At 49.1% G+C, this 27,467-nt stretch overlaps 12 protein-coding genes across 12 annotated transcripts; 5 read left to right on the forward strand and 7 right to left on the reverse strand.

Annotated features, from left to right (window-relative positions):
- The first annotated feature begins 130 nt into the window (after positions 1-130).
- Positions 131-1,626, forward strand: K444DRAFT_589282 (uncharacterized protein). The gene is made up of 3 exons (XM_024878097.1): positions 131-457; positions 513-849; positions 1,168-1,626. The coding sequence occupies exons 1-3, from the start codon at positions 310-312 to the stop codon at positions 1,610-1,612; spliced, it is 930 nt and encodes a 309-aa protein (XP_024737034.1). The 5' UTR covers positions 131-309; the 3' UTR covers positions 1,613-1,626.
- A 798-nt stretch (positions 1,627-2,424) lies between these two features.
- K444DRAFT_397690 (uncharacterized protein) lies at positions 2,425-4,241 on the reverse strand. The gene is made up of 3 exons (XM_024872494.1): positions 4,027-4,241; positions 2,858-3,974; positions 2,425-2,800 (listed from the first exon to the last, which is right to left on the reverse strand). Exons 1-3 carry the CDS (start codon positions 4,051-4,053, stop codon positions 2,469-2,471), a joined length of 1,476 nt encoding a protein of 491 aa, XP_024737035.1. The 5' UTR covers positions 4,054-4,241; the 3' UTR covers positions 2,425-2,468.
- Positions 4,242-7,026: 2,785 nt separating this feature from the next.
- On the reverse strand, positions 7,027-8,887 carry K444DRAFT_612768 (glycoside hydrolase family 76 protein). The gene has a single exon (XM_024880206.1). It carries the CDS (start codon positions 8,858-8,860, stop codon positions 7,430-7,432), a length of 1,431 nt encoding a protein of 476 aa, XP_024737036.1. The 5' UTR covers positions 8,861-8,887; the 3' UTR covers positions 7,027-7,429.
- A 724-nt stretch (positions 8,888-9,611) lies between these two features.
- On the reverse strand, positions 9,612-11,007 carry K444DRAFT_528674 (uncharacterized protein; the record flags this gene model as incomplete). The annotated part of the gene is made up of 3 exons (XM_024874744.1): positions 9,612-9,708; positions 9,758-10,487; positions 10,539-11,007. The coding sequence occupies 3 exons, from the start codon at positions 11,005-11,007 to the stop codon at positions 9,612-9,614; spliced, it is 1,296 nt and encodes a 431-aa protein (XP_024737037.1).
- A 226-nt stretch (positions 11,008-11,233) lies between these two features.
- Positions 11,234-12,180, reverse strand: K444DRAFT_397865 (uncharacterized protein). Its single transcript, XM_024872495.1, has 2 exons — positions 11,901-12,180; positions 11,234-11,839 (listed from the first exon to the last, which is right to left on the reverse strand). Exons 1-2 carry the CDS (start codon positions 11,981-11,983, stop codon positions 11,461-11,463), a joined length of 462 nt encoding a protein of 153 aa, XP_024737038.1. The 5' UTR covers positions 11,984-12,180; the 3' UTR covers positions 11,234-11,460.
- A 965-nt stretch (positions 12,181-13,145) lies between these two features.
- K444DRAFT_629558 (uncharacterized protein) lies at positions 13,146-14,476 on the forward strand (the record flags this gene model as incomplete). The annotated part of the gene is made up of 4 exons (XM_024883070.1): positions 13,146-13,170; positions 13,236-13,537; positions 13,602-14,085; positions 14,115-14,476. 4 exons carry the CDS (start codon positions 13,146-13,148, stop codon positions 14,474-14,476), a joined length of 1,173 nt encoding a protein of 390 aa, XP_024737039.1.
- A 701-nt stretch (positions 14,477-15,177) lies between these two features.
- Positions 15,178-16,101, reverse strand: K444DRAFT_528824 (putative ubiquitin-conjugating enzyme E2; the record flags this gene model as incomplete). Its single annotated transcript, XM_024874757.1, has 3 exons — positions 15,178-15,889; positions 15,945-16,024; positions 16,075-16,101. 3 exons carry the CDS (start codon positions 16,099-16,101, stop codon positions 15,178-15,180), a joined length of 819 nt encoding a protein of 272 aa, XP_024737040.1.
- A 335-nt stretch (positions 16,102-16,436) lies between these two features.
- On the forward strand, positions 16,437-18,471 carry K444DRAFT_663361 (mitochondrial outer membrane protein-like protein; the record flags this gene model as incomplete). Its single annotated transcript, XM_024886821.1, has 4 exons — positions 16,437-16,466; positions 16,539-16,652; positions 16,698-16,884; positions 16,932-18,471. The coding sequence occupies 4 exons, from the start codon at positions 16,437-16,439 to the stop codon at positions 18,119-18,121; spliced, it is 1,521 nt and encodes a 506-aa protein (XP_024737041.1). The 3' UTR covers positions 18,122-18,471.
- A 916-nt stretch (positions 18,472-19,387) lies between these two features.
- On the forward strand, positions 19,388-20,936 carry K444DRAFT_722036 (uncharacterized protein; the record flags this gene model as incomplete). Its single annotated transcript, XM_024888543.1, has 3 exons — positions 19,388-19,439; positions 19,617-19,939; positions 20,509-20,936. 3 exons carry the CDS (start codon positions 19,388-19,390, stop codon positions 20,926-20,928), a joined length of 795 nt encoding a protein of 264 aa, XP_024737042.1. The 3' UTR covers positions 20,929-20,936.
- A 782-nt stretch (positions 20,937-21,718) lies between these two features.
- K444DRAFT_629562 (acyl-CoA N-acyltransferase) lies at positions 21,719-23,213 on the reverse strand (the record flags this gene model as incomplete). The annotated part of the gene is made up of 4 exons (XM_024883071.1): positions 21,719-21,888; positions 21,944-22,505; positions 22,918-23,130; positions 23,166-23,213. 4 exons carry the CDS (start codon positions 23,211-23,213, stop codon positions 21,719-21,721), a joined length of 993 nt encoding a protein of 330 aa, XP_024737043.1.
- A 2,047-nt stretch (positions 23,214-25,260) lies between these two features.
- On the forward strand, positions 25,261-26,506 carry K444DRAFT_722048 (uncharacterized protein; the record flags this gene model as incomplete). The annotated part of the gene is made up of 2 exons (XM_024888544.1): positions 25,261-25,400; positions 25,452-26,506. 2 exons carry the CDS (start codon positions 25,261-25,263, stop codon positions 26,143-26,145), a joined length of 834 nt encoding a protein of 277 aa, XP_024737044.1. The 3' UTR covers positions 26,146-26,506.
- K444DRAFT_612774 (uncharacterized protein) lies at positions 26,495-27,301 on the reverse strand. The gene is made up of 2 exons (XM_024880207.1): positions 26,862-27,301; positions 26,495-26,814 (listed from the first exon to the last, which is right to left on the reverse strand). The coding sequence occupies exons 1-2, from the start codon at positions 26,972-26,974 to the stop codon at positions 26,583-26,585; spliced, it is 345 nt and encodes a 114-aa protein (XP_024737045.1). The 5' UTR covers positions 26,975-27,301; the 3' UTR covers positions 26,495-26,582.
- Between the last annotated feature and the right edge of the window lie 166 nt (positions 27,302-27,467).

Below are 27,467 nucleotides of genomic sequence, written 5' to 3' on the forward strand. Positions count from 1 at the left end.
AAAATCTCAGACATTCAGTCTTGGCAAACGAATTAAACTTTCGTCTGTGGAGACCCATGGAAAGTCATCTTCAAGGCGAGGAGAACTTGTAAGGCTGTCTCACTCACTACTTGGGTCCCTCAGTGAGTAACAGGAAAAGTATTAAAGAGAGCAATTCCTCCCAGATTGTCTTCTCATCCTCATCTCAACAGCATCTTCAACAGTATCTTCAACAGTATCATCCAGCACAACACTCATTTTCCCTCAGTTTCTTAATTTGACAACTTCACTCACCTTAATCCAAAGCTTTCACCTTCGGCTACTTCCAAAATGCACTGCTCATTCTCCAACACCGTTCTGGCTGCTTTCAGCATCATCTCCATCGCCTCTGCAGGCCCAATTGCAGCCCGTGACATCTGTGGTGTAGCCCCCGCCGGAACTGTAGCCCAAACGCCTCTCTCGCAGCCCACTGGAATCAGTGAGTCACCGCCCTCCTACTTTCTAATTCTGGGAATGTTCTAATATCCTTTTAGATACCGCTGCAGACTGTGCTGCTAAGTGCAAAGGCAACCCAGCATGTCTTTCCTTCCTCTTTGGCCTCGTCGATGGTGTCGATAAATGCCTCCTCTACTCTGTTCCAGCTGCTTCAGTCCCCCCTCAAACCAACCTTGTCGCTTATGACATCGCATGCACCTCAATCCCATCTGTTGTTCCCACTGCGGCCAACCCAGGTGGACTTCGCAGCCGTCAAGCTACTGGAGCTCAAGTCTCAAACCCTGCTCAAGGTGCCTCGGGCACCACAACAGGCTCAGGTACTCAGACAGTCGGAACTCACGCCAATCCCGTCAACGCTATCCCAGCTGGCTCGCCGTCACCCATCGCTGAGCCGGTCGTTGATGATCTCAGTGCTTGCCTCGCAGCTTGCAAAGGCGACCCAGGTTGCATTGCCTATACCTTTGAATCTGGTGTCTGCAAGCTGTTCGGTCCTGCCACTACACGCAGACAAGCAGTTGGAACTCACGCCAACCCTGCCAACTCTGTCCCCGCTGGCTCACCAAACCCAATCGCCGAGCCGGTCGTTGATAATCTCAGTGCTTGCCTCGCGGCTTGCAAAGGCGACCCAGGTTGCATTGCCTATACCTTTGAATCTGGTGTCTGCAAGCTGTTCGGTCCTGCCACTACACGCAGACAAGCAGTTGGAACTCACGCCAACCCTGCGAACACTGTCCCCGCTGGCTCACCAAACCCAATCGCCGAGCCCGTCGTTGATGACCTGTCTGCCTGTCTGGCAGCGTGCAAAGGTAACCCATCTTGCATTGCGTATACGTTTGAGTCTGGCGTTTGCAAGCTGTTCGGTCCTACTCCAGTCAGACGCAGACAGCAACAAGGTGCCGCAGGTGGTTCTGCCAGCGGTCAAGGAGCCCAGAACCCACAGACTGGTCCTTCCCCGACACCTGCCCCTACGAACCAAGGAACTCACGCGAACCCCATCAACGCAGTTCCTGCCGGTTCCCCAACACCAATCGCCACCCCTGCCGTTGATGACCTGACCGCCTGCCTCGATGCCTGCAAAGGAAACCCTGCCTGCATCGCGTACGTGTTCGAGTCTGGTGTCTGCAAGCTTTACGAATAGAAAGTTTGAACGAGGTCCCTCATTCGAGGATGAACGGTTTCTTTTGTGAAGAAAAGTGATGGAGTGTTGGTTAGATGGTTGGCTGGTTTGCGCTCGTTTTTGGGGTTTGTCTTGCAATTTTCCTGTCGCTACAAACACTTGTTTCCTCGGGCATTCAACATGCTCCTTCGTTTTATTACCAAAGTTTTGTAGAATACTGTACCTAATACAAGACGGTATCGACTACTTGACTTGCCTGGTTTGATTCATTAGTCGCTTCCCGGTCCTGGTATCCATGTTTCTGGTGTTTCAAATAATAGCAGGGCTGACTGACAGTATGAATCGATGCAAGAGTGAGAGAAAAAAGGTGAACACGTCTTCCTTGGGCTTTCACTCAGGGGTTTGGCCGAGTCCTAGTTCTTCCTCGCCTCAGTCCTGGCAAGCAAGAAGCCTTCGGCGCATGACGTTTCATGACGTTTGCGGAAGTAAGGTGGGGCTTCCCGGGTTTCATCCACGCGGCGCCCGTCTGACAACAAATATATAGAATTTAGTTTCCCCCACTCGGGGAAAGTTACAGGAAGTGGGGAGACAACCAACGAGTTTGAGTTATGCGTACACATGGGAGAATGTCTTTTCTGGCAAGAGAGAAAGATTTCTCGCAGATCCATGTTTGCAAGCAGAGCAAGCCTGCTGCAAACTTGTACAGAGCCGCTTCGTAGAATTTAGGTTCTTCGAGATGAGGAAGGTATGCATTTTCCCAGGAAATTTGAACGCACCCGGCTCATTTTAATAACATTATGTACGTAATTATAACAAATCCATATGGTAACTCCAAACCCAGCCTCATATAATCATTGTGCGCAATACTCCTCATTTCTCAAATATATTTTGCACTCCAGACCCCGTTACTCATTGCACTCTGCGCCAGTTTCCCAGCAACCAGCCTGAAAAATCTCACTTGATCCTGTCCCCAGGCGACAGCCCCAATCCCTGCTCTCATAGAATCACTTGGCACCCATGATAAATCATGACTTGTGCTTGACCATTCCAGTGGACCAGAATTTGAAGCATTGGTCGCCGCTACTTGGTATATCGACTTGTCGGATCCCGTGAAAAAGGCGTACAATGTATCACTTGACGGTTGCCAACAGGTAGAGAAATCGGTCAGAGAGCTCCATTTCGACCCCTCCGAGGTAACCACGGGATTAGCTAGATTCCTTTGTTAGTCTAAGTGGTACTGTAAAGTGTAGAGTGTGGATGGTTTACCAGCTTCCCATGTCTTGTTATATGAGATATAGTAGAGATCCTTACTCTTATCGTCAACATAAAACAAAGTGAGCGAAGAAGTATTTCCAACTTGGGCAGCAGAGATACTACTTCCACTCGGCGCCTTCCCAGAAACCGTTGCTCCGTGGTCCCACATTCCTCGTCCGTCCATCGAGAGTTGCGTTATGTAGCGGTCCGAATTGTGATAGAAGACTCGGAAACCGAGATCCCGGGTCCCAAGGTAGAGGGCAGCCAGACCCGAGTACTCATAGACTGGGAACGAGAGGCCATCAGATATGGCGTCGTTATATATTGTTGTGCAGGCCGTGGGAACAGTTGTCGGATCACAGCTCACATTGGCGAGAACGATTTTCGAATCATAGATGTAAAAGAGGTTGATGTAAATATTGCCATCTGTTCCAAGCATGCTGACCATGGACATCGGTGCATTTATTGAAGGCACTATGGTCAGATCCATTGTTTGGGCGGCTGTAAAATTGGCTGCTCCGCTGTTGAGTCTGAACGTGACTTTACCTGAGGTCGTGTTTGTGTAGGCGATTTGGGAGTTCCAATTTGTGTAATTCGTTCCAATGAACAGGCCAGAGGAGGTAAGGGCTGGCAGTCGTGTCGTATCCTCCGATGCTTCTTTGATCTTTAGTGCAACGACGACTCCCACTACAATTCCAACGATAACTAGTAATACCAATCCAACAACCAGGGCAATGAATATTCGACGCCGTACCCCGCAGCATTGTTGACGGGATGATCGATTTTTTCGATTTCCTTCGACTTCTAATTTCTGAAGAGGTGAGCCCGGAGTGGTGACGGCGGTCAAATTCCTGCTAATGGGAGATACTGTTGATGGAGATAAGGTATCGCGTGAGAAAGCTGTGGCTGGAGAGAATGGTGGGGTATATGGGTGCAATCCGGGATCCTCTTCTACGGGCGTTGGATATCGTTCGTCGTCTCTCATTACATATCCCGGGACGGCTTTTGAAGTAGCCGATTGCGTTGTCAATTGCGGCATCGACAATCTATAGCTGTCGTCCATGGTGTATGAAGGTGGAGGGTGTTGTAGATGTTCTCTAGGGGCCAGGCTCAGGTGCTCGTCATCGGACTAGAACGAAATTAATGCGGAGCCATGGGAAAGTGAGGGTGTTGATGCCCACCGAGAAGGAGTAAAAGGACTTTCTCATCTTACAAGAAAATGAAAGGATATCAGAAGGTTGGGGTCTCAATGAATGGCGTATTTTGGCGAATAATTAGCGAGCGAGAGTATTCGTAATGGGACGAAACGCCGAAGCACCAAACAAACAAACGAATGAATGACGGAACAAAACCATGAATGATCAATGAGAGTGCGTAAAGAATTCCAGGAGATGCAGGTCGAGAACAGCCGCTCGAAGATGCAAGGAACCGGAAAACGCCAAGAAATAATAGTCCCCTGAGTTCTGAGGCGAGGTCCAGGTTCCCCAGCTCGAAGACGCGTGTCAACGTTACAGAACTACACTCCACGATAATGCCGCGCGGTGGGGCAGCACTGCCTAACAAAAACTTCATTTTTGACAACAAATCAAAGACGATAGATAAATGGAACATCGGGACTCAAAGACGAATTGGGAATTTGTGGTCGTTGCCTGCGCTCCTGAAAAGGAGTCTCGTCCCACTCTGGGTGGCAGAGTTGTTGGAGTGGATCATGGACCTCTATGCAGAAGGAAGCAAGGCTGGAATTGATACAATGGGCTGCGGAGATTTCCCACAATACAAGCGTTGAGAATTTAGTTCTGGTGGCGAATGGGGCTCTATGATACGAGCGTTTCGAGGTTGAGAACATCGTCTCCACCCAGCAGTCGGGGTTGGGGGCGCTGGACTGAGGTAAGATTAAGGTTAAGCCAGAACGGAGGTCTTCTTGTCAGTTCTACGGAGTAGACTGCAAGCGATGCAGCGGTATGTTACTGATCTGAGTGATTGAGGCATGAAGTTGATGAGATCTGGGGGCGAGATATTCTGTGCCAGAAAAGGGGCTACGCTAGGCCTAACTAGGACTTTTGGAACAAATTGTTGCACGTGATATTCATTAACTCTGTTCTGTTAAGATTGCCTGGACGGAGCTAAGAGCTTCCCGTTCTTGTCGTATTCTTGTTGCTTTTCTCAATTAGCGATGAATACTGGGGAATTCCACAGATGGCTCTTTTACATAGACGATTCGAGCAGAGGTAACGCAACGCCAAAGAAGAATGGGGTCGAAGCGCGGAAGAATAAGTGACCACACTCTTACTATAATTAGAGGAAGCAATGACTGCAAACAGATCATGTTCCGATTGCCGAGAGGCATGCAAAAAGTGGGGTGGAATGGGTCTAACTAGTTTCGGCTGCCCGAGAGCAGGAAGAGAAGGAAAAGGGGGCGGGGTCAAAAGTATGGTTGCACAAACACGTCACTTTTCTTGGTTGGCGGATTGACTGGGGAGAACCAATACATAAATAGTTCATTCACTGCCTGTTGTGATCATTTAAGGATATAAAATCTGCTCAACGAATGAGTTTGGGAATTGAAGCGGAAGAAGCCTTTATGGCCCTTTAATCACAGAGTATGCGCATCTCGAGCGGGCAAAATTCAGAGGTCGTAACACGAAGAAGATACTTAACCTAAGTATGAAAGAAGAAGAGCTCCATTTATGCATGGGAGCAAGCAGCTGTTCGTTCTACCAGCGAGGGCAATAAAAGCAATGATGATATTAAAGACGACTGATAAACCACTGTATAATCGTTTATTTGGCTTCGCAGACCTTGACATTTGTCACGGCCTGGACAAGCTGTGGAAGTGGAATGTGGTATGTTTTGGTGTAAATATGTATGAATGATGGTGCCCTAAGGGCGGTGAAGAAGCTATATATACGCCTGTGCGCAGCACGTGACAGCATTATAACCCTCGATAATACATTTTAAACTTCAGTTACCTATCAACGAATTTTTTCAATCCATACGGCTTGCCTCGCTGGAAGGAAATAAAGGGCGTTCTGGTGGCGTATTCAGTACCCACTCCATGCGTTTGACTGCATTATCAGACAAAAATGCTTGTCATGACGCCAAAGTAGGTCGTTGAAGCGTGGACACGCCCATGGTAAAATAAAACAAGTTTTTGTGTATACGCTAGTACCTCGTCACAATAACAATTTATTCCGCTCTCCTTCAGTCGAAGTGTTTGGAAGAGGCCCACGCCTCAACACACTAAATTGCGGTTGCGCTGACGAGTTAGCAGCCAAATCGTCTCTACAAATGAGCAAGATATCGGAATCGGTGACTTGGCAAACAAAACCGTCGACTCCCGTTTCGATGGGCGCAAAGAATATCATGCCAAATTCATCAACTGCCAGCCGAGAGTTACTCATACCCGCAGCGCAGACGGCAGCCTTCGCAAGACCCAAAGCCTCTCGAAAGCTCTAGCTGATCCATCAGTTTCAATTTTATCCTCCGAACTACTCTTATCGCTCTGACCCAAAAGCTCTCTTGTCGATGTGGAAATCGGGTTTTGTGCTGACATTTTGCCAGTGGAACGAGAGGGTCACCGGAGAGAGAAAAACAGATTTCGAGTTTGCCTGCATTACATAGGTCTCCTTTTAGTGTTGTTTCGTGAGAGCAACCGGCAGGTGTGGCTGCAAAGTCTTTGGGAAAGCCACATCGGGCGGCTTTACGTTCCGTGCGTCAGAAATCTCATGCCATGGTGGACTAACGTAGGTTATTAGCCCATGAGCATTAGCATATGCATCCACCAGTCCACCATTTTGTGCCTTTACTTCCTGAGATGAGAGTTCCAATGAAGATGCTTGTCCATCCACATCTTTTTTGGTGGGATGCAAAGGTAGGTGGAAGTTTTGGGCGTGCGTTCGCTCCTAGTCTGGTGGTCAATAGGGCAAGGATCGAGGTGTTCACCTTAGGAATCGGCGTCCACTTGATGAGAAAGAAGTTTCGAGGAAATGTCATACAGAGTTGACGAGTAATTGATTGAGACGGCATTCTTACAGCATCGCAGAGTAAAAGCTTGTAGCCCAAAGACTTTGTCAAGCGGGTCCTCGCACTTTGAGTCGCCGTAATGGATACAAAGGTGTAGTGAGGGCGAGAAGATTTTGTTCCAATAACTTTACGCTCCTAGATAAGCTTCATCGGTGGCCTTTTGGAAATGAAGATTGGGCAACTGGTAGACATGCGAGGCAGCTCCATTATATGACAGCAGGAATGACTTGAAACCGTGACCCAATGTTGGGATGATTCAAAAGACGGACCTTGCAAGCATGATGTTTCATTGGCGGTGAGGTTACCGGCACCAAGTCACTGGAGCCGACATAGTCGCCCCTCACAGCATGACCCCTCCAACTCTCGGCCATTTATCCAGGATCAAACCTTGCCCGCTCAACGACGGACCGCGCATCAGACAGCCAAGAAACGGGACGAGCCTTAAGTTCCACTTTCAATCACAACTCAAACTGCAAACAGTATCCAAAATCTGTTGCCCATTATTCTAAAACTCTACAAATGCACATTAAAGGTCACAGACTAAATCGAATGTCATAATTGCTATCGACGATGTCGACTCGCAATCCCATTCCCAAGCTGGCCCTGGAACGCCACAGCTGCAACCAGCGCATCCAAAGCGCTGCTTTGGGTACTTGCGTTCGCGGGATTCACAAATGGGCCCGCCCAGCCTACACTCAGTTGGTTCTGCGTATTCCTATCCTTTGCCCAGATACTAACTGCATTCGTAGCAATGAAGCTGAGGTAAGAATTGTCTGGGCTTGCGGCCTGAAGGATTTGAAGGTTGCGCATGAAGATGCCCTTGAATTGCGAGCCATCGGCGCCGCAGTTTGGCTCGCATGGATCGTGCAATACGCCGTTGGAATCAGAGAGTGCTTCGATTGCTGCTGTTGCGATGGACTTGGCGGAAGAGATGTAAGTGGCGTTCGGTGACGCTTTATTGAGTTCTACCAGCCCACCGAGGACCACGCCTTGGTTGTAAGACCAGACTGTCCCGTTGTTGTTTTTGCACGCTCCAGTAAGGCCGTCATTGATAAGTGATTTGGAGTTGATCATTCCGCTCTGCTGGAACCAGGTCCACTGATCTTGAGCAATTGAGAGGTAGAACTGTTTGTTTTGGACCACACGGTTGGCGAGGTGGGCTGCGACGGAGAGGTAAAGTTCGTTGGCGATGGCATTTACATAGGTTTCCGTTTTGTCCCACCAGATACCGCCTTTGCAAGGCGTGGAGCTGCCGTTTTTCATGTCAGTGAAGATGTCGATTGCCGTGTTGAGGTACTCTGCCGTTCCCGTGATGTCGTATGCTTGGATCCATCCCAACGCCCACCAGCCTTCATCATCATAGAAGTCGTTGAGGAATCCCTTTGGGTTCACCTGTCTCTTGACAACGCCCGGCGGAGAATTGGTATAGAAGGTTTCAATGTTGAAGTCTGAAGTGACGATTTTGGTAACGCCTAGGTTAAGGTTTGGGGCGGCGACTATGCTGTTGGCATACACAGCGCTGACTTGTGTCTTGACCGATGGATCGACAGCAGCGAGGTCTCCAATTACAGTCAGGCAGTTGGCACTGTTCCACCAGCCGGTAGTGTTCCAGATGCCGGTGTTGGTATTATACCAGTTTTGGAGGACTTTGAAAGCTGCTTCTGCGTTGCCTATGTAGTTCTGATTCGCAGCGGATATTGAAGCCGCACCAAAAGAGAGAAGGAAAATGACATAAAACGAACGACATAACATGATGTACAGCCAAACAACTGACTCTGGGAACACCGACACAGACACACATCCGGAGGGCAAAGGTAGCCATGGTGAAGGAGCAGTCCAGATATAGGAATCTGAGTCGAAACATGTACGAAGGGAGTGGGTCAGTAAGCACTGCCCTCCAGCGTCGCCGGATGCACTGACGGTCGCCGGCAGGCGAAACGCGTGCTGATTGACACTGGCATCCGTTCCCTGGCTGGTTCGTCTGGCTGGCATTTCATGCAAAAGGAGTCAGAGATGAACTCCTTTCACATTGTAGGTTGTTTCGAGGTTTGACCGGGAGAAGCGGAGCCGAGAGGTAAGCGACGTGGCCGCTAAAAAAGGGATGGCGCCGCCTGTCAGGCTCGGAATTAGGACTCGCTTCAGCACTTGCCAGCCACAAGGGTCCCTGGGACGACCTATGAGGATTGTCTATTTTTACTCCGGTTGCTGCGGTCCGGGTCGAACCAATTAAATACCCCGAGATGTCGTGATTGACATATTCTCCACCCTTCTCTAAGTACTGTGCTTCGAGTAAGCCTGTCTAAGTGAGCACCAAAGTCTGGCCTTCACGCTGGCAGCTGACTTTTACTCGACGTCATTGAACACTTCTATCGTACCTCATTGCAAAGATCTGCACAAAGACAGTGAGCCGTCACTTCTGTGAACTTACGCAACGTTGTGTTCGGAAAAGATGGATAATGAATAGTCCACCCCGAAACCTTTAGATCTCGTGAGCTCTCTTTCCAACCTTAAGCTTATTTGAGACCGAGGAGGTTATTTATTAGGTTTCGAGATCAGCCCATGATATTCATCGGCAATTTTGCGGCTATTTAGGCCAATCTGCCGATTCAGTTCAGGATACTCATGAGTGAAACAAAGACCACTAAGTAGAGAAAGCAATAGAATAAAATCGTTCGTTAAAGACTATGCCCTCCATGACCCTCAATCCGCGTTTTCCATTATCGACAATCGAGAATTTGGGAACCTAGACATGCGTTCCATTCAGAGCCAGCGAAGTGCCACCTGAAGTATTTGCCCCACCATTCTGGTTCTGAACAAAGACGACCATCACCGCAGAGAATCTAGTTGATCGTTAGACCCTTATATCGACAGCCTGGGGAATATACTTACGCAGCAGTTGCAGTGAAGATTTCGACTCTCGACGTCCCCGAATCCACAAGCATCATTAGCCCACCGGCAAAAACAGCGGTGAACACGGCAATGATGCCAAGTAGCTCTCCTATAGTATGCAGTTGAGCGAGAACTGCGATTGCAACGGTAGGAAGAAGGCAGGCTACGATGGTGGCTATGAAGGAGGTGAAGCGTAGCATGGGACCTTCTCTGTATGAGGTTATAGTCGGCTTCTCGGGGTCTGCTGCTTTCTGTGCTGAGCTCTTGAGCTTAAAACTTGGGAAGACTCCAAAAGTTCTATTTCCCTTGGTCGAAGAAGCACAGCGTTCCTTCTCCTTCACTTTATCGGTTCCACTCTCTTCATCAACTGAAGCCTGTTTTAGATTCTCCTTGCGATCCTTCAAGTACTGGTAATACGGTACGAACTCGTTGGCAACCCATCGAGCAAGGCCATCTACTTTGGTGCCAGCACGAGGAACGACGAGATCAAATTTGGACTTCTCTGGCGTTGGCGTCCAGAATGGGCTGCGAATAATTCCCCAGGTTCTGGACCAGAGAGAATTTCGCTGTGGAGTGGCTTCACTGTCCAGAGCTTCCCAGCTCTTTGAGCCCGGCCCTTGAATTTGTTCTTCTAAGTCGCGTTTGCTCAGCCAGGTGCGGAGACTATTCACGTTGAAACTGTCAGCTTCTGGCAGGGCTGTGATCTGTGAATATCGGAGCAGTTCCTCATCTGTCATAACGGTTAGCAGAATGACCGAGTTGGAGCGTGTCATTTACGCACGGTATTCCTTCAAAACCTCTCGTATTCTCTTAATTAGGTTATACTGCTTTCTAGCATTCACATTTTCTGAATCCTTGCCAAGTAATATGGTGCTTGCTCTCACACAACACTTTTTTGCGTCGGGAAATGGTTCATTCTGGAAGTCTCTCCATTCCAGCTTATGGAGGTCTTTTCTCAGCTTATCTAGCTCGGCTTGGTGGTAAAGCAGGCTTTTGATACTCAGATCTTTGAAGGATTGAAACGCTTCAAAGTCGGGGTAGTCCACAATCAGCTTGGCCAATTCAGGGTACCCTTGCACGGGGCGATTGAGATCGTTCTCAACGTCGGGCTGGTTTTCGAACTCTCCGTGAGTATACTCATCAGGTGGAATCCGGCCAGCGGTGGACGGAGCCGATGCTATTTCTGTTTCGGATGATGATAAAGTGGGGCTCTGAGAGTTGTTTGGTGGCAAATTGAGATTCAGCGTCATTTCAAAGCGATTCCTCAGGTGATCTTCGTTGTTTGGTTGGATGAAAATCGTCTAATGGATTGGGATAACTTTACAGAGAGCGCTCTCCAGAGTGGAATTCCAAGTAGCCTCAGCTATAAGAAGGTAAGTCGTGTAAGGGGCGCAGCTCCAGACTCTCTCGTGGTGCAACCTTGAGCCGCAGCCTCAGAGAAGCCTTATCTGCAACTCCGTCCAGTGTTGTCGAGCCTTGAGGTCCACTACTTCAGTGCTTCGAACAGTCATTGGCCTGGCGACCCAGCAGATGCGGAGACAGCTCACACTCCTCAGGCTCTCAGGCGAAGCAGAAGGTGGCTGCATGAAAGTGAAAGATCACCCGTTCGCCTCGTGATGGCCCGGCCATTCCATTCGCTGGGGCGGCTGACCGACTGGCTCCCTTCCGCACTAGCTCTGCACAGCCATGTTGAAGAAAGCATCTCAGAACTCAAGGGGGGGATCAGTTGTTGCTTGATGGTGTGCTTGATGGTGGTGAAGCAGTGTGATAAATCTCCATCTCGCCCATTGCCATGTACCGTCTCGCAAACTAATTCTCTGGTATTCCCTCCGGTCCTGCTTGCGCAGCAGAGCGCAGAGGCCTAGTATATAGGTGCGCCGATTCAAAAAGTAATTGTTGTGCGACCGAGAAATCGTAGCGATTGTCGAATCGGCGGCGTTGTGCATCTCAATTTCCCCCCTCGAACGCATGGTGGCGGTGCGACCGGGGGGCCCCATCAGTGGATGGTCCTGGAACAGAAGGGCGGCGTAGCTTCCGTTGGTCTTGCTGTGCAGTACGGTATGAATTAGGCTTGGTGGCAAACTGGTGATAGTTTTGTATTAGATTCAGGTTGTGGAATACCGGTCGACCGAGGAAGTTTCACCGAAGAGACCCGGGGAAGCAAGCCCTGGGGAAAGAATCGTAGTACATGATTGCGAGGGAAATCGAGTGAGAATGCGCTGGCATTGCGTCCCATCTACGCAGATTGGGAAGAGCTCATGTAGGGCAATGCAGCCCCCATGCAAGTATGAGGGAACCGGTGATGGGAGAGGTTCCAATCCTGCAAGGCATCTGGGATGCCTGACGGGACTGATTAATGGCTTGCAGGCGGCAGCCTGATCTGCGACTACATGAATAGAGCGCTGTCCCTCGACTACCTCAATCATTCTCTTCTCTGCGGCCCAAATGCCAATATGATGATACTTCACCGCGCGATGCTCTCAGCCTCTCTCTCACCCCTGCCCCGCTCACCCTCAGTCGAACAATTAGCAAACATCCAAAGCGGCTTGGCTTGCTGCGGAACTTGCCAGCAGCTTTTGTCGAGCCTGAGTGAAAATATATTCAGAACGACGCTTGAGCGATGATGGGGAGGAAAGACCTCGAAGGATCCCGCAGACTATCTATACGGGCAGACCCCAAAGTCACGCCACGCTTGGTGCGCCTCGCACACCGTGCACCGATAATATGGGCGTCGGCGCGTAGGAATAGGGGTCTTCATCTGGGAACCATTCCTCAAGGGGGGATGGTGTTGACATCTGCATCATTCCACTCCACACAACACCACCTCGTCACCGTCGGCTTGCCGAGTTGTGAGCCATTCACGAGCGCTCGAAGTGTCGTCGCCGCTGACCAACCCATCACACCGCCACAGCTGAGCAACCATCTTCGCTTCAAACATTGCCACAAGAGGAGAGACAGTGGCACCTTGGGCAATTGCCTCGCGGAGCCTCGTCGACTGCCTGAAGAAAAGCAATTACGGGATAAGCGCCCATGGACCTTTTCGCTCACCGGGGGAGAGCATGATCAAGAGATCTAGGTTTCACCCTGGCATCTCCTAGTAAGCCGGCCATTCGTGCAACCCTAAGGCGGGAAAATGGCTCCCATGCGGCTTAAAAGTGAGGGGAGATGATCTGCTCGATTTGCGCAGCCCCCAGAGATGACAATGCTTCGCGCAGGCCTCTAGCGAGGCTCATACTGCTGGCGGTCCATCCCAGTGCAAGGCACCGTATAAGAGAGGCCATCCTGCCCGAAACTGTGGCTCCTATCAAATCAATCACTCCTCAGCTATTACTTGCAGCACTACGTGTACCTGTGAAAACGCAGAAACTTTGCCACAACACGCGCCATCATGTCGAGTCCACCAGCAGCAAATGGTATGGCTTGCCTCTCATTAATGTCTGCAACACTTGACAACGACTCTTGGCTCACATTCCTATAGTACGCAACGGTTTTTTGTCTGTGAGTTCTGCAGATGGCGCGAATTCGCCTTCTGCACGTCGCCGCTCGGCTTCGGTCACTCCGTCGGTCGGATCCAGCAGATCGCGAATCACACTCGTCGAAGAAAACCCCGAGCTAGCCAGCTATTATGGCCCAGACACCGACGAACCCTATAACAAAACCACGACAAAAGTCTACGCCCCGAGGTATACTTGGTTCGAGCACCTACTTGGACTGTTCTGCATCAACGTGGCAGCGCGGAAGGAGCCCATCGTGAGAATTGAGGAGCCTGAGAACAAGAAGGTAGGCCGACTTTAATGGGCGCAAATTTTGATCTACAGACCTTGGCTAACTTTCACCCGCACAGATGTCTGTAGACGAAACCGACTCACCCTGGATTCTGCCGGTGTACGTGTTGTCCAGCAGAAAGGATAGCAATAAGCAGCAGGTCCCCAAGGAAGGAAAATGTACCATCGATACTGGCAACCACCAAGGGAATATCGTGTCTCGGGAATTCGTCCTCAACGTCCTCCAGCTGCCCGAAGCAACCTTTAAGCAGCTGACCAAAGAGGAAGAGAAAGGCGCCATCGGCATCACTGACCACAAATTCATTCCAGTGGCCGCAATTTACCTGACGTGGTATCACAAGAAGAGCACACGGGTTTTCCGTGACATGCGGTTCCTCATATCCCCATATCAGCACTATGATCTTATCATTGGTGCCCGTTCCATTCGAGAGCACCAGTTACTCGATGTGCCGAACTTGATGGCCAGGGGCCCTGGCAATATTGGAAGATCAGCAGTCAACCAGGGCAAGCCAGAAGGTGTGACAGATTCCATGTTTACTGGTCGTCAGTCTCAATGCTAACGGCGCGATTAGACTCCGTGAAAACGGAGCTCAAGAAACAGGTGCACAACGCCGACGAGCGGGTCAACGATTTGCAAGAACAAAAGAATCAGGAGGTCAGAGACGGGGAGGACACTACAAAAACCGAAAGTGATCTGGCCGCGGCTAAGAAGTCATTAACTGCCGCGAGAAAGGCCCTGACCGATTACGACGCCAGTGTCAATTCGCAGAATCTCCAAAAAGCATCAACGGCGAAGAACAACGTGCCTGCAACCGACGAAAGCTCTCACTCGACCGGGAGCGACAGTAAAGCAGCGAACATCAAGCCAAAAAATCAGGGCAGCTGGGGCCTTCGGTCTCGAGGATCTCAGGCTCAGGCGCAAACCGTTCGGTAAAGCTCTCCATCCGCGCCGTGTTGGGGCAATGCCAGCTTACTCCGCATCGTTCCGCGCGACCCATGAAGATGTTGTCAGCACCCTGGAAGGACGAGATAAGGTTCTTGCCTTCGACAAAACGGAAAGTAGTTCTCACCTTCACTACTCCAGAAAGGGCGTGTGACTACGTGCCCATAATACCTTTACTCAAGCCAACCCCTTGTCGAAGACCCAATTGAGCAGAAGGGATGCCGGCCTCAGGTAGAGAGTTCAAGTCCGAAGGAGCTGCGCCGATCCAATGTCGCCATGAGATTGTGGATTGGGTGGGGGAGTTGAAGGCGCCAATTCATTGGCCGATTGTGGTCGAGGTGATCGTTGAACTATCCGCCAGGTACAGAAGCCAGTGAGGTGATGAAGGGTTTGCAGCACCCGCTTTTTGAGATTACAGGTAGTGACAGAATGCAATAATATCGTCAAGACGAGGAAGTCAGAATTGAATCTCGTATTTCTATGCCTTTGTCTCCCTGCCAGACGCCATGCTTACCCTACACAAGAGGTGAAAGAAGACGCTATTCATACAATGAGGTATTGCCTGCCATCCCTCAATGTGATCTTCCCCTGATTCCAGATTATTCAATTACTCGAGTCCAGAACCCATCCCAATAAAACGTGGTCCGTTCCCGGCTCGAAGTCGCTCCCCCATAAAGTACTCCGCTTCCCCTTCACGATCCAACACCCTTCCCATCACCAAGTAACCTCGCAATCAACACATACGTGAAGACCACCGCACCCGCAACCAATAACTTATTCCTCCGAATCCAGCCCCTGCCCTCCTCACCCACGGCTCTTCCCCCTTCGACCACAGCCCCAACAACTGCCTGACTCCCACTTGGCCGCCTCAACGCCATTCCTGGTGTACAGTTCTGCCCACTCGCCCCAGCTTCTTGTATAACATTCCCCGTCGCCGAGTCAATCCTGTTCTCCTTCATCCACTTCCAATTCTCCTTGTCGAGTTCCGGCCACTCAGCCCTAAACTTCGCGCCTCCATCCCCAGCCTTCACATTCCCCTTCTGCACCGTCTTGCCATCCTTATAGCTGCCCCCACCCGTCGAGTTCCACCACCTTGTTCGACCAGCAGCCCACTTTCGCTCGGCCTCGGAAGCACCGACGGATCCGGTCGTCATCTCTTCGCTCGTCATGAAGGAGAGCAGGCCGATTAGGATCGTGGAGACTTCCCATGCAGGGTTGAAGGACTTGGGGTGGAAGTCGGAGATTGAGAGGCAGAGTCGGGTTGAGGGCTGGAAACGGCCGGAGGGGGTGTGCATTCGGATTGCGGGGGGAGCAAAGGGGTAGTTTGGAGGGAAGATCAGGGTGCCCCAGTATTGGCCGTTGTGGTATGGAGTGTCTGGGGGTCCGGTGAGGATGTAGTGCCATCTAGGGAAGAAGTGTTAGTTGGCTTGAGGGAGGGGGCAGAAGAGGGAGGACGCACTCGAGGATGTTGGACTCAGAGGGGTGGGCGATGATGTATGGTGGCGGATTCTCGGAGATGGTTTTGTATTCGCGGGTTAACTGCTTCCTGTCAGTATCTTCTTCGTTCTTTAGGGGCCAGAAGAACGTACCCGCTTGTTGGCAGCTCGACTAGCCATCGTGAAGTCGTGGCCAAGGCTACAATGATTATCGAAGTGTTTGATGTAGAGATCGTGGTTGTGGCGTGGTTGCGGCGCGCGAAGTCGTCGACAGAGTACAGGAAGATATTGAATGAATGTACGAAGAAAAGAGGCCCCGAGATTGAAGATTTTGCTGTCGTGCGCTGTGGACTTGTAGGAAATTGAATGTCCTTGGTCGATGATTCGGTCAAGCCCCAAAGGCTGAGCCACGATAAAAGTGGCAGCCTTAAAAGCTCATCAGGCATCAGCGAATTTCTCAGCCCATTTGGGAAGCCGCTCGACAGATTCACGAGATCGATGACAACGAGCTCACCATGGCCGATCCCGTGGATTCCGGAGACGAGGTGAGTCTCATTATTTCATAATTAGGATATCCGGGCTGACGGGAGATCAATGGCTAATTTCTACACGTACAGCTCTTCGAGAGTCTCCGTAAAGTCGATCCGAAGAAGGTGGAAGAGAAAGCGAAAGAGCTTGCTGAACGAGAGGCTGCTCACGATGCAAAAGCGCAGCAGAGACTGGCGGAGCTGGTATGTTTTCTTCTTTTAGAAACAAAGTTGTGCTAAAAGCAGCAGATTGGCATCAATTCAACACTCCCAGTCACCATCTCCTCCATCCGATTTATTGGTGGCGCCCACACTCGGCGTTCATTCCTCGACCGACTCATCAATCCCCTCCTCAGTGCGAATAGAGATAGACCATACACATTAACAGAGGCATTGAACGAAGTTGGCAGCGTAGCAAGCAAGCTCCAAAGATTTGGTACTTCCCCCGCTTCCTACCAGGCCAGCTCCATCTAACGGTCCCAGATATCTACCACCCCGGAATCCACACCTTCATCGACCGTCCCTCTCCTACCGACCCTAACTCCACAGTTACCGACATCGACATCTTTCTCCAAGCTCGAGAGCGCGGCCGGATATCCTTGAAAACCGGCACAGATCTAGGCAATGTGGAGGGCTCAGCATACGGAAACCTTACATGGCGGAACATCTTCGGAGGCGCGGAATCGCTCACTCTAAATGCATCGGCTGGAACTCGTACAAGATCAGCATACCAGGCAACATTCGACGCCCCAGTCCTTAGTGATCCAGATACAAGAGCAACGATCGATGTGCTGGCCAGCAGCACGCTGAAACCTTGGGCAAGTCACGAAGAAGTGCTGAAAGGAGCAGGCGCAAAATTTAGCTGGGCGACGAAATCGGGAACGAGGCATCAAGTAGGATATACCGGCGTTTGGAGACAGATCACTGGATTAGAAGGAAATGCATCACCGACTGTTCGGCATGATGCGGGAGACACAGTGAAGAGCAGCATTACACATACCTGGCTTGCAGATCGAAGAAACCACCCACTTCTGCCCAACCGTGGCTATTTTCTAAAAACGGTCTCAGAGATTGCTGGTTGGGGCCCGTTACAGGGAGATGTTGCATTCTGGAAGAGTGAAGTGGAAACTTCTGGCGCGGTACCGATTCCCATCCCTGGAATCAAAGGCGATAGTGGGGTGAGCTTCACGGCGGGTCTAAGAGCCGGAATGTTATATCCTCTTGCTGTGGGTTTTGGATCAGAAACGAAGCATAGTCGGATCAACGACCGATTCCAGCTTGGTGGACCCACAGATGTTCGTGGTTTCAAGATTTCCGGTCTAGGGCCTCGGGACGGACCCGATGCTGTGGGAGGCGATGTCTACGCTGCGGGATCTGCAAACCTTTTAATTCCGTTCCCGAGAATTGGAAAAGATACCCCTCTCCGCTTCCAGCTTTTCGCAAATGCAGGAAGGTTGTTGGCTTTCAAGGATAAGAAGACCACGAGCGACAGCGTTTATAGCACGGTTGCACAGCTAGGTGAGGGAATACCCAGTATGGCGGCTGGAGTGGGTATTGTGTACGCACATCCGGTGGCTAGATTTGAGTTGAACTTTAGCTTGCCGCTTGTGATGAGGAGGGGAGAGGAGGGTAGGAAGGGGCTGCAGTTTGGGGTGGGGATTAATTTCCTGTAGATGAAAATGGAGGGCAAAAGGTGTGAAGTGTATATATGTACATTGTACGATTCACGCATGATGAGAAGAGTAGAGATATCAATTAACAACACAACTTTAGAAGTTCTAGGTAGCCTAGGAAGTATGTGTCAGGGATATATGGTGACGCGGCCTTGAAAAGTTCAAGCTGTTCCGAAATTGGAGTGAAAGAAAAGCCTACTCTCCCGAAAGTCTGAGGAAGTGAAATGCCAAGCACCTGGAAGATTGGAATTGGCAAGTCTTCTGTTGATCGCTGGATTGAAGATTTTCGGTGGATAAGGAAGCAATGCCTCGGTATCGGTCTTGTTGATACCGACACGGTGGTACTGGTGGTATAGCGTTATATTTGTTCTAGTCCAGTTAGGAATGGACCCCTTCGCGAGGGGCATATGCCAATTAAGAATGCTCTATTATTCCCGGTTGGCATATGCTATTCACGAATAGCATCTGCTTCTCTAGTAAAGAAATCTAGTCTATTCCTGAGTAGCATATGCCAATGGCGAATATGAGGCTACTCTCAGCTGGCTCTAATGTAACTAAAAGAGAAGCACCCCCTTCAGGCTAAACTAACGACATAGTGAAGTGTATTTGGTATGCAAAACTGGACAGTAACGCCAGGAAAATAGCAAGGGATGGAAAAATCAAGCTTGCAATCAATATGGGAGATGGAAAGTATTAGGAACGCTTTACTGCCACTTCGTGGTTTACGTACTAATTAGACTAAGTAGGATAGTAAAGGCATTCCGACTGGCATAGGCCCTTCGCGAATGGCCTCACATTAGCGTACTCCTTCTTGACTGGCAGGTTCTATTCGCGAAGGGCGCCCTTCGCGAATCAGAATATTCGTGGTTGGACTAGAATATATTTAAGCAATCAGGTAGTATTAAGGTGGCGAATCCAGCGATGTTTGTTAGGGAGGTTTCTTGAATGATCGCCAAACAAGATTTCCAACCAACATCCCCACCACTCAGAGTTCACTGGAGGAGTCATGTCTCTGCTGAAAACCCGGACCGTTGGATACCGAGGACGGCCCGGACGGATCGGACGCTGAACCGAGTGCTGGAGGAGATCATTCACCACTTCGTCGCCGCTTGCATCGGCATCGATGGAGGCTGTGAGCGATCGGTTGAAGTAGAAGGCACAGAGATATATCCTTCTAATTCTTGTCAAAAAGCAGGGTTTATTTAAACACGAATTTTCAAAACGATAGTATCGACTTCTTATCTGATCGCCTATCAAGACCTACTCATGTCTAACAAAACCGCGTCCGTCACCACTTCTACCCGGAAGTTTACAGAAGGTAAGTTCAAAGACAGATCTTTCCAACTCATAAGCTGACAGAAAACAGCTCTTCAGCGTGCTGGCGGAGACCCACCAGGCTGGTTTGTGCCACAATGGACATTCTGAGCAGATCAAGAACTGTCGAGAAGCATTGGCGTCTCTCACAATGACAACCATGAGGGCATGCATTGAGAAGGACCCCAAAGCAGCGCACTTGCATGCCGGTGCAATAAGGCCGCGGCGTCTCTTCCCGACCAACATCCTACCTCGTACGAATTCTCCGCCTTTCTGCCCAACCTACTCGACACAAAAGAAACCCTGGAAGAAATAGCATACGCTCTTGATACCTTGAAAGCAGACAACATTATCCTCTTTGCCCGCTACGGAGATGACAACCACTATCTAACGCATGAATACTTTCGTCCCATCTGGCAAGAGCCGAATCGCCACAAAGCCGTAGTTTTCATCCACCCTACCAACCCACCCCGTCGACACCCACCTCATAATTGGCCACAGTGTGTCAAAGGATTAATCACATTAATCAAATTAATCAATCAATTAATCAATTAATGTGATTAGATTATGATTAATGTAATTCGGATTTTTTTTGATTAGATTAGAATAATTAATCTGATTAATCTGTCACGTGACTATAGTAAATCACGGTTTACTTACTAAGTATTAAATAACTAAGGCACCTATCAGGTAGCCCTAGTTAAACTAAGCTAGGGCTTATATAATAGTAGCTATATACTAGCTTTTAATAATAATAAACTAGTTATTCTCCTACATTCCCCCTTTTTTAATTTAGCTTCGGGTCGCTTACTAAGCGTTACCGCCCCTGATTAGTGTAGCGCTAGAGCTAGAGCGGGCAGGAGCGTTACCAGATTAGGCTAGCACGGTCACGTGTAGGATCACGTGTGTATTAATCGGATTAATCAGATTAATCATGATTAATCTAATTAATACGTGAATAGAATATGATTAATGAGTATATTTCGTGATTAGATTAGATTAATGGCCATTAATCTAATCTAATCTAATCATTTGACACACTGATTGGCCACCTCCCACAACCCATGTTCGAGTGTCCGCACGAGACCGGCCGTACAGCAATCGACATGCTCCTCTCCGACATACTCTCCCTAGCCCAGGATTGCGAAATCATCCTCTCGCATGCTGGCGGCACACTCCCATATCTCAACGACCGCGTCGCAGGAATGCTACCTCATACGCCTTTTGTTGTCAACAAAATTACGAGCGAGATCATTGAATTGGCTAAATTGTTTTACTTTGATACAGTGCTGTCTTCGAATTCGGGAGTGCTGGATTTGTTGCTCAAGTTTGCGAAGAAGGGACATGTGCTGTTTGGTAGTGATTTTCCAAATTCGCCGAACGAGGCGATTAAATATTATACTGAGCAGTTGGAGGGGCATAGTAGTGAGCAGGTTGGGAAGAAAATTACGTACGAGAATGCGTTCGCGTTGTTTCCGAGGTTGAGGAAATAGGGGGTGGCGAAGCGAGTGTTTACTGTTTGAGAAACATTTAAGCGGAGATGAGAATGAGGCATGTATATTGCAGTAAGTCGCTGGATTCTTGTACAAAAGGGTCCCATTCTTCATCTGCCAATTCTGTACATGCCCTGTGTCCGCCAAAGCAACGTACTGATCATCGAATGAGGAAGGAGAAACAGCAGCCACATGAACCATAAACAGCTTCCGTTGAATAGCACCAGTGTCATTTAACCTAAAGTAAGAAATATATTTAATTAGGTTGCTTTTCGTTTTTACTCGTGCTGTGACCCATAGATACTTTTCAGCTGAGGGAGCATCACTTCGGCGGACCAGTACTTTATCGTATTCGCCCCTTGAACCTTATTATCAGCACCAATCTACCTTCTCCATTCTGGAAAGACTGTAACCTACCAGTTGGAATCAAAGAATAGGAATTGACCTGAGTCTTCGCCGCCGCCGTGTCTACATCGGGAGCGTAGCAACAGCAGGCACCTCCCCATCACTGCCCATCTCATGAGTCCAACCCCCATCACCACTCAGATCAGCAGAATGCAAATTCTTCCCTTGGGCACCAAACGCCAGTCCCTGAACTCTTGACTTATTTGAGTATTTCCAAGTCTCAAGAACTCCGCTTAGAGTCCCGTTTGATAAAACCTTCAGAGAGGAGCCGCAGGCAGCGGGGTCAGGCCATTGGGAGGTATAGACTGCGTTTGGAGTTTTGTGCTTTGTACTATGAATGCGGATGTTTTGTTCAGGCAGGCGCCGTTGAAATTTATTGCTCTCTCTAAACGTAGGGTTGAGCTCGGATTGGAGTTGGAGTCGTGGGCATGTGGATTGAGTAGCTTGCTGCTCGAGACGCATTGAGGGAGACGTCTACCCACACCTGAGAAATTTCTTGATCCTTCTCCACTCTTCTATCTTGCAACTTTAAAGATTCCCATTCACAACTCCCCCCTGAAGAAAGTAGCATCACACCTGCTTCCATCGGGCCACGATGCATAGTCCTTACACGTCCCCCACTCCTCCCAGCCCAGCCTTCTATACATCGCCACAGCAGGACTCTCTGTCGCCGTATCAAGTGTCAGCATATCCCTCCCTGTACCTCTCGCAAAATCCTCAACATGCTTCATTAATTTCCTCGCGATACCTAGCCGTCGTGCTGATGGTGAGACGAGCAGTTTGATGACCTCGGCCCGATGGAAGTGCGTGACTTTGGGTATCGTAACAAGTTGTACTGTTCCAAATAGTGTTGGCTGTGTTGCCGATGTTGAAGGTGACTCAACAGGAGATGAAACGTTGTTCTGGAACGAGGGCTCAGAAGTCAGGATGAAGAGGTGAAGATTCCCTTTCGTTATGAGCTCGGAGACCTGTTTCCAGTATATCTCTGCATTCTCAATCGATAGTGGAGACAGGAAACCAATAGAAGAGCCTTCATCGACACAGTCTTGCAATATTTGACAAAGTTGGGGGAGGTGAGTCAGGACTTCTTCGGGGTTGGTGAGTTGTGAGATTTTGAAGCTCTGTGAGGGGTCTGGTGGTGTGGCTGTGGGAGTTATAAGAGTGGTTGCCATCTTCAAAGCAGAGATATTAAGATTTTATGATGTTGGGGCGAAGGAGGTAGAGATGGGTGTGGAGAAAAGAGTTCGGGAAATTGTCAACCCGTAGTCACGTGGCTGCTAGGCCGACGATGACCCAGTCAGACATGACGATAGAGGTAGAATTGATTCAGAAAAATATCCAAATATACATGGAAGATATTATAGACAACCTATAATTCTAGAGATTCGAAATTTCTTTCATGAAACGTTCCCTTTCCACATCATCCTACACGATCCAGAACCCATCGTACCTTCTCAGCAATGAATGAGGTCAGGCTGCACCACCTGCACCATTATGCCCTCTCGTCGCTCTAACATAATGATTAACAGTTGGTAAGGTGAGAATCTCCTCTTGGTTCTTCTGATCATCCATAGCGAAACTTACAAGGAATTCCCGAGACTTCTCTCTCCCCTCCTCAGTCCCATTCCCCAGTGTAACTCCAGCATCATACAACCTCTGGAAATCCCTCGGCGTATTGGTTCTGATAACACTGATCGGGAGGTTACCAAGAATCTTCTTCTCAAAGTGTTTCTTCACGGCAAGAACCGGAGGATCACCCGGGTATCCCTTTGCTCCGCGGCAGTCGTAGCTTGCTCCCTGGGCTCCGCAAGCAGCTTCATAACAATACCAACCTCTTCCCTAGAGAGCACACTATTGACTGCAAGCCCTGTTGCAGTCATATAATCCACATTCGCCTTCACGGCCTCGAAATATGGCAATGGGCACTTGCCAGCGCCAAGATTCTTCTCGATGTTGGCGTCTACGAACACTATCCGAAGAAAGAAAGAGGAAGTTCGTTAGAGCAGGGAAACAAAAGCCTACGCTATTAATATATTTATTTTTATACATGGCAGAGGATTATAGCGATAATAGCCCCCTCCTGGACTTCATTGAAGAGATATTTTCTTAGTAAGTGTTGCATGCTTCTACCTATCCGCAGTCGCCCCTATATTAGATTAATCTAACTAGCTTCTAGATATTGTATATACATACACAAGGATCTCGAACAAACCATGAGGGACACCTCGCGCCGTATCATTCACACGTCCTTCGACTGGTTGCTCAATTAACGTCGAGGCAAGGGAGGAGGGATAGTTCGCGGTGTCTGGTCAGCCAACACTCTCGGGACATACTAGAAAGGCTTCCGACCAGTACACGAGAGAGCGACTGGTGAGAAGATTAAAGGAGAGATCAAGCAGAAGATATATCGGGTAAGTCTCCTTTTCTACTACCCCTTAGTTATTCTTTATTTAGGGAGACCAAATACTAATACAAAGCTTCACAGATTTGAGGGAAACTAGTAATGAGTTCAACCAAAGTAGTGATTACTATGTCTTCCCACACCTGCGTCCATAGCCGAGCGCTAATGATTCACGAACAGTTCGATTTAAGAGTGTCCCTCGCCGGCTGCTGTTGCCCATCTTGGCTGCGAGCGTAGAGGGCGCCCAGAGACTCCGGGTTTTTCTCAAATTGTGAAGAGGGTTGTAATATCACTCTACCAATAGACCTGTTTTAATGCAAACACTTGACTCGGAAATTCAAAAACGTCCATACATCGAAGACTGAATTTTATAGCTTAAAGACAAGCCAGATTTGCAATAGTGCCACCTCTGTTGGTCCCGATTTTGCTCGACCAAGGAGGACTCTATTGTGACATATGTGCACATGAACTGTGGCCACTGTGCAGCCCTACCATCAACTAGGCGTGTTTTGACATGACGTCCATGATGATAAAGGCCGGTACTAGTTCGGTAAGGGGAGGCTCTCTGGGAAGACGGAAGTTCCAACGAAGAAATACAAACAGGCAATCCAATGGAGGAAATGAAATAGCTCATACCCCGACCTAAGCACGTTAAGAGCGGAAGAAGGGGAAACTTAGTACGAGACTAAGGTCGAATTTGGTGATTATATTTTAAGATATGCGAAAGGGAAGTAGTATGGCGATGAAAAAGAGCTTGTCTTCTTATCAAGTCTGAGAATCTCCTACCTTTCAAACACCGCCGAGTGATTGCATGTGTCACAGATTAGTACAAAACCAAGTTCCCGCTTTGAGACTGTGGGCCGCGTACTCTCGTGTGATGAAGGCATGGCATTACATCTTCAACAAGCTTATCTCCTTGCTGAACTGGTAGCTGGAGGAGTACATCAGTGTTATACTGCACGAGAGCTATTGCTGTATACTTGAACCAAGAGACAATTTCAGACCCGAATCCTCACCCAGATTCTCACATAGAACTTCTGAAGATGTTCAGAACAATTCTGCTCCGCGCCCTTGCGCTCCAATTTGCCTTCCGCAGCGCTGTGTCTGCTTTTGCATTTAATTCCAGTGTTTGTGTGGACCCTACTGGATATGACTCATGCTGGAATAAAGCAAACTCGGATGCGATATCCATCTTCAAGAAATATTGTACAAACGGAATTTGCACGGATGCTGATGATTGCTTCACCCCCGACGAGACCTGTGCTAAGATTACGACCTGTATCGCTTACACGGAATGGATTAACTGTGCCCTTAATCACTGCTGGAATCGAGTGAGTATCTTGTCCTTTTCCCATGTCGATATCTGACAAACCGAGGTGTACAGCTGCGAGTACCAACACTTAGCCATTAGAGCTATGAGAAATTGTCCAATCGCCGACCAACTCCCTCCCTATATTCCAGCACCCGTTGGTGCCTCTAGATCCTGCTCTTGCAACATCGGTTTCATATTCGCGGATCGTTTGAATATGAATCGTCCTGGTGCCGGAGAGCAGTTTCAAGGTACAAAGGCCATCGACGGCTTCAAGGCTGCAGAAACTTGCCAGTCAAACTGTGAAAATGAGGAGAAGATATGCCGCTGCTGCGCTGATAGCAGTGCAATGTCCACGTAAGCTTTTTCGTTATTCTTCTAATCTGCAAGTACTTACTTTATCTTCAGATTCATCAACACTTGCCCCGCGACAAACCCTGCAGATATTTACTTCTTCCCAGTCCTCGGATACAATCATCTTATCTCAGCAGAATGCACTTCGTCGCTAGGACCTAAACCTAGCTGCTCGTCCGCCCCTTACAACTTCACAATCTCCCCGGGCTCTGGATCAAATGACCAGTTCTTCAATGCTGCCACGATTCCCAAGAACCGAACTAATCCATTGACGAACAATCCTGGAGGTCTAGCGACACCTATTAGTGGAGCTGTGTTTACTTGGAGTTTGTATGAAGGCGGTGTGACAACCGCCAATACCACAGTGACAAGTTGGACTGGTGCTGGCGCTACAACACTAGGAGCGAGCGCGGGTTCTGTGACGAATGTCTCGGGGACAAGTGGCACATTGGGGGCGTCTAGTATAGCATCGGCGACCCCAACAACATCTACCAAGAGTAGCGGGTGGAAGAATTTTCCAAGTGTTGGATTGTTATTTTTGGGTGTTGTTTTTGGCCATGTGAAGACTGATAGGGCTGGACGCTCTGAATACTCACCGGCTTGCAGTCCGCTGGACCGTAAAATTTTCACTCCACTGGCGTGTCCAGTTTTGCAAATATATGTTCGTAATAAAATTATATCACCCAATAGTCCGGCAGTGAACAGTGACCGCCGATTTAACCAGATTCCCGGCTTTCCGGCTGCTTGACTTTCTGTCATCTCACGTGACCTCACCCCTTCCCCCCCTTTCGGAGTATAAAATTCTGCCCACAACTGTCAACCAGCATTACTATCCCATGACTTGACTGCCTCACTTGTTTTGACTTACGGGCGCCATGTTCTAATGACTATGAGGCAGATGATGAGGTGCAGACTTTCGAAACTGCCTTGTCATCTACCTGCAGATATCGGCAAGATACCTGCATGCTTCAATTACCAACGCATTATGGCTGAAAGTTTGCAATTTGAGATTTCAAAACACGTGGAGACTTGATACTTCCAGCTAACTCAGCCCACTTAAGTGAGATGGTAGACTCAATTGTAATTGAATAGAGGAGCTTTCTGAAACACGTGATATTTTGCCATACTACCTTGAATGGGGTGACATAGTTACACCAAGATCGATCGAAAATGAAACGAGAATATCTACAGCCTCACTTTTGCTGTATCTGACTCACATGAGCAGACTCTCATGTGTTTCTCAAACCACCCGATTTGATTCACAAAGGCTTTCCTGTCGTGAATACTGACCTCGGGCACCAACAGTTCGATCACCGATTCAACGAGACCAAACATGACCCAAATCATTGATTCTCGGTATGACATTGGTCCAGCGCTGAAGGAACTTCTAGCGAGGCTTTTTCCTGGGCAATCACAACTATGCGAGGTCAGCGTAAGTGGGACAGTGCTAATGTGGACCCTGACATTGGCAAGGCATTCTTGAGCGCGAAAGTGACTGACTGGGCGGACAGGTCCGACGGGGAAGATTCATTGTCTCTGCTCCACGACTTTTGACTCAAGTCCGTTACGATGTCCATCCCTCTGACAGTTTTTATGATATCTTCGCTAACCTCTCGTCCGTGACCCAGGAAGAGATTGATTCTTGTCGATAAGTGCGTTGGTGAGAAATCGTAAAAGGGAGGATCGGGTTTGTGTTGTGGCTGAGTCAGGCCGATCCCCCCCCACTCCACGACCCAGCCGTTTGGGCACCCCGAGCTGAAAAATCTGCCTCGTCTGCCTATCTACATTGATAGTTTGCTTTCGGTTCGAGTTTTCCCGGCATTTTCCTGTCTTCTTGGCGTTCTTTCGTTCGGTTTTAATAGGCTGCCTGGTTTCTCCTTTGAGGGGCAAAAATGAGCAAGGGGAGGTCGGACACAAGGGGCGAAATCCAACTCATCTAAACAGGCACACTACTGGCATAAGGTTGAGATCACGCTTGAAACGTACAGGCTAATCATTGTCTCCATTTTGCAGGATGCCTTGGGTCCCAAGCGGTCCGACCCCCGGTTGAAGTGAGTCCGTTCGTTGCCG

This window comes from Hyaloscypha bicolor (assembly GCF_002865645.1).
Source record: "Hyaloscypha bicolor E unplaced genomic scaffold K444scaffold_61, whole genome shotgun sequence".
In the NCBI taxonomy this organism is placed as follows: Eukaryota; Fungi; Ascomycota; class Leotiomycetes; order Helotiales; family Hyaloscyphaceae; genus Hyaloscypha; species Hyaloscypha bicolor.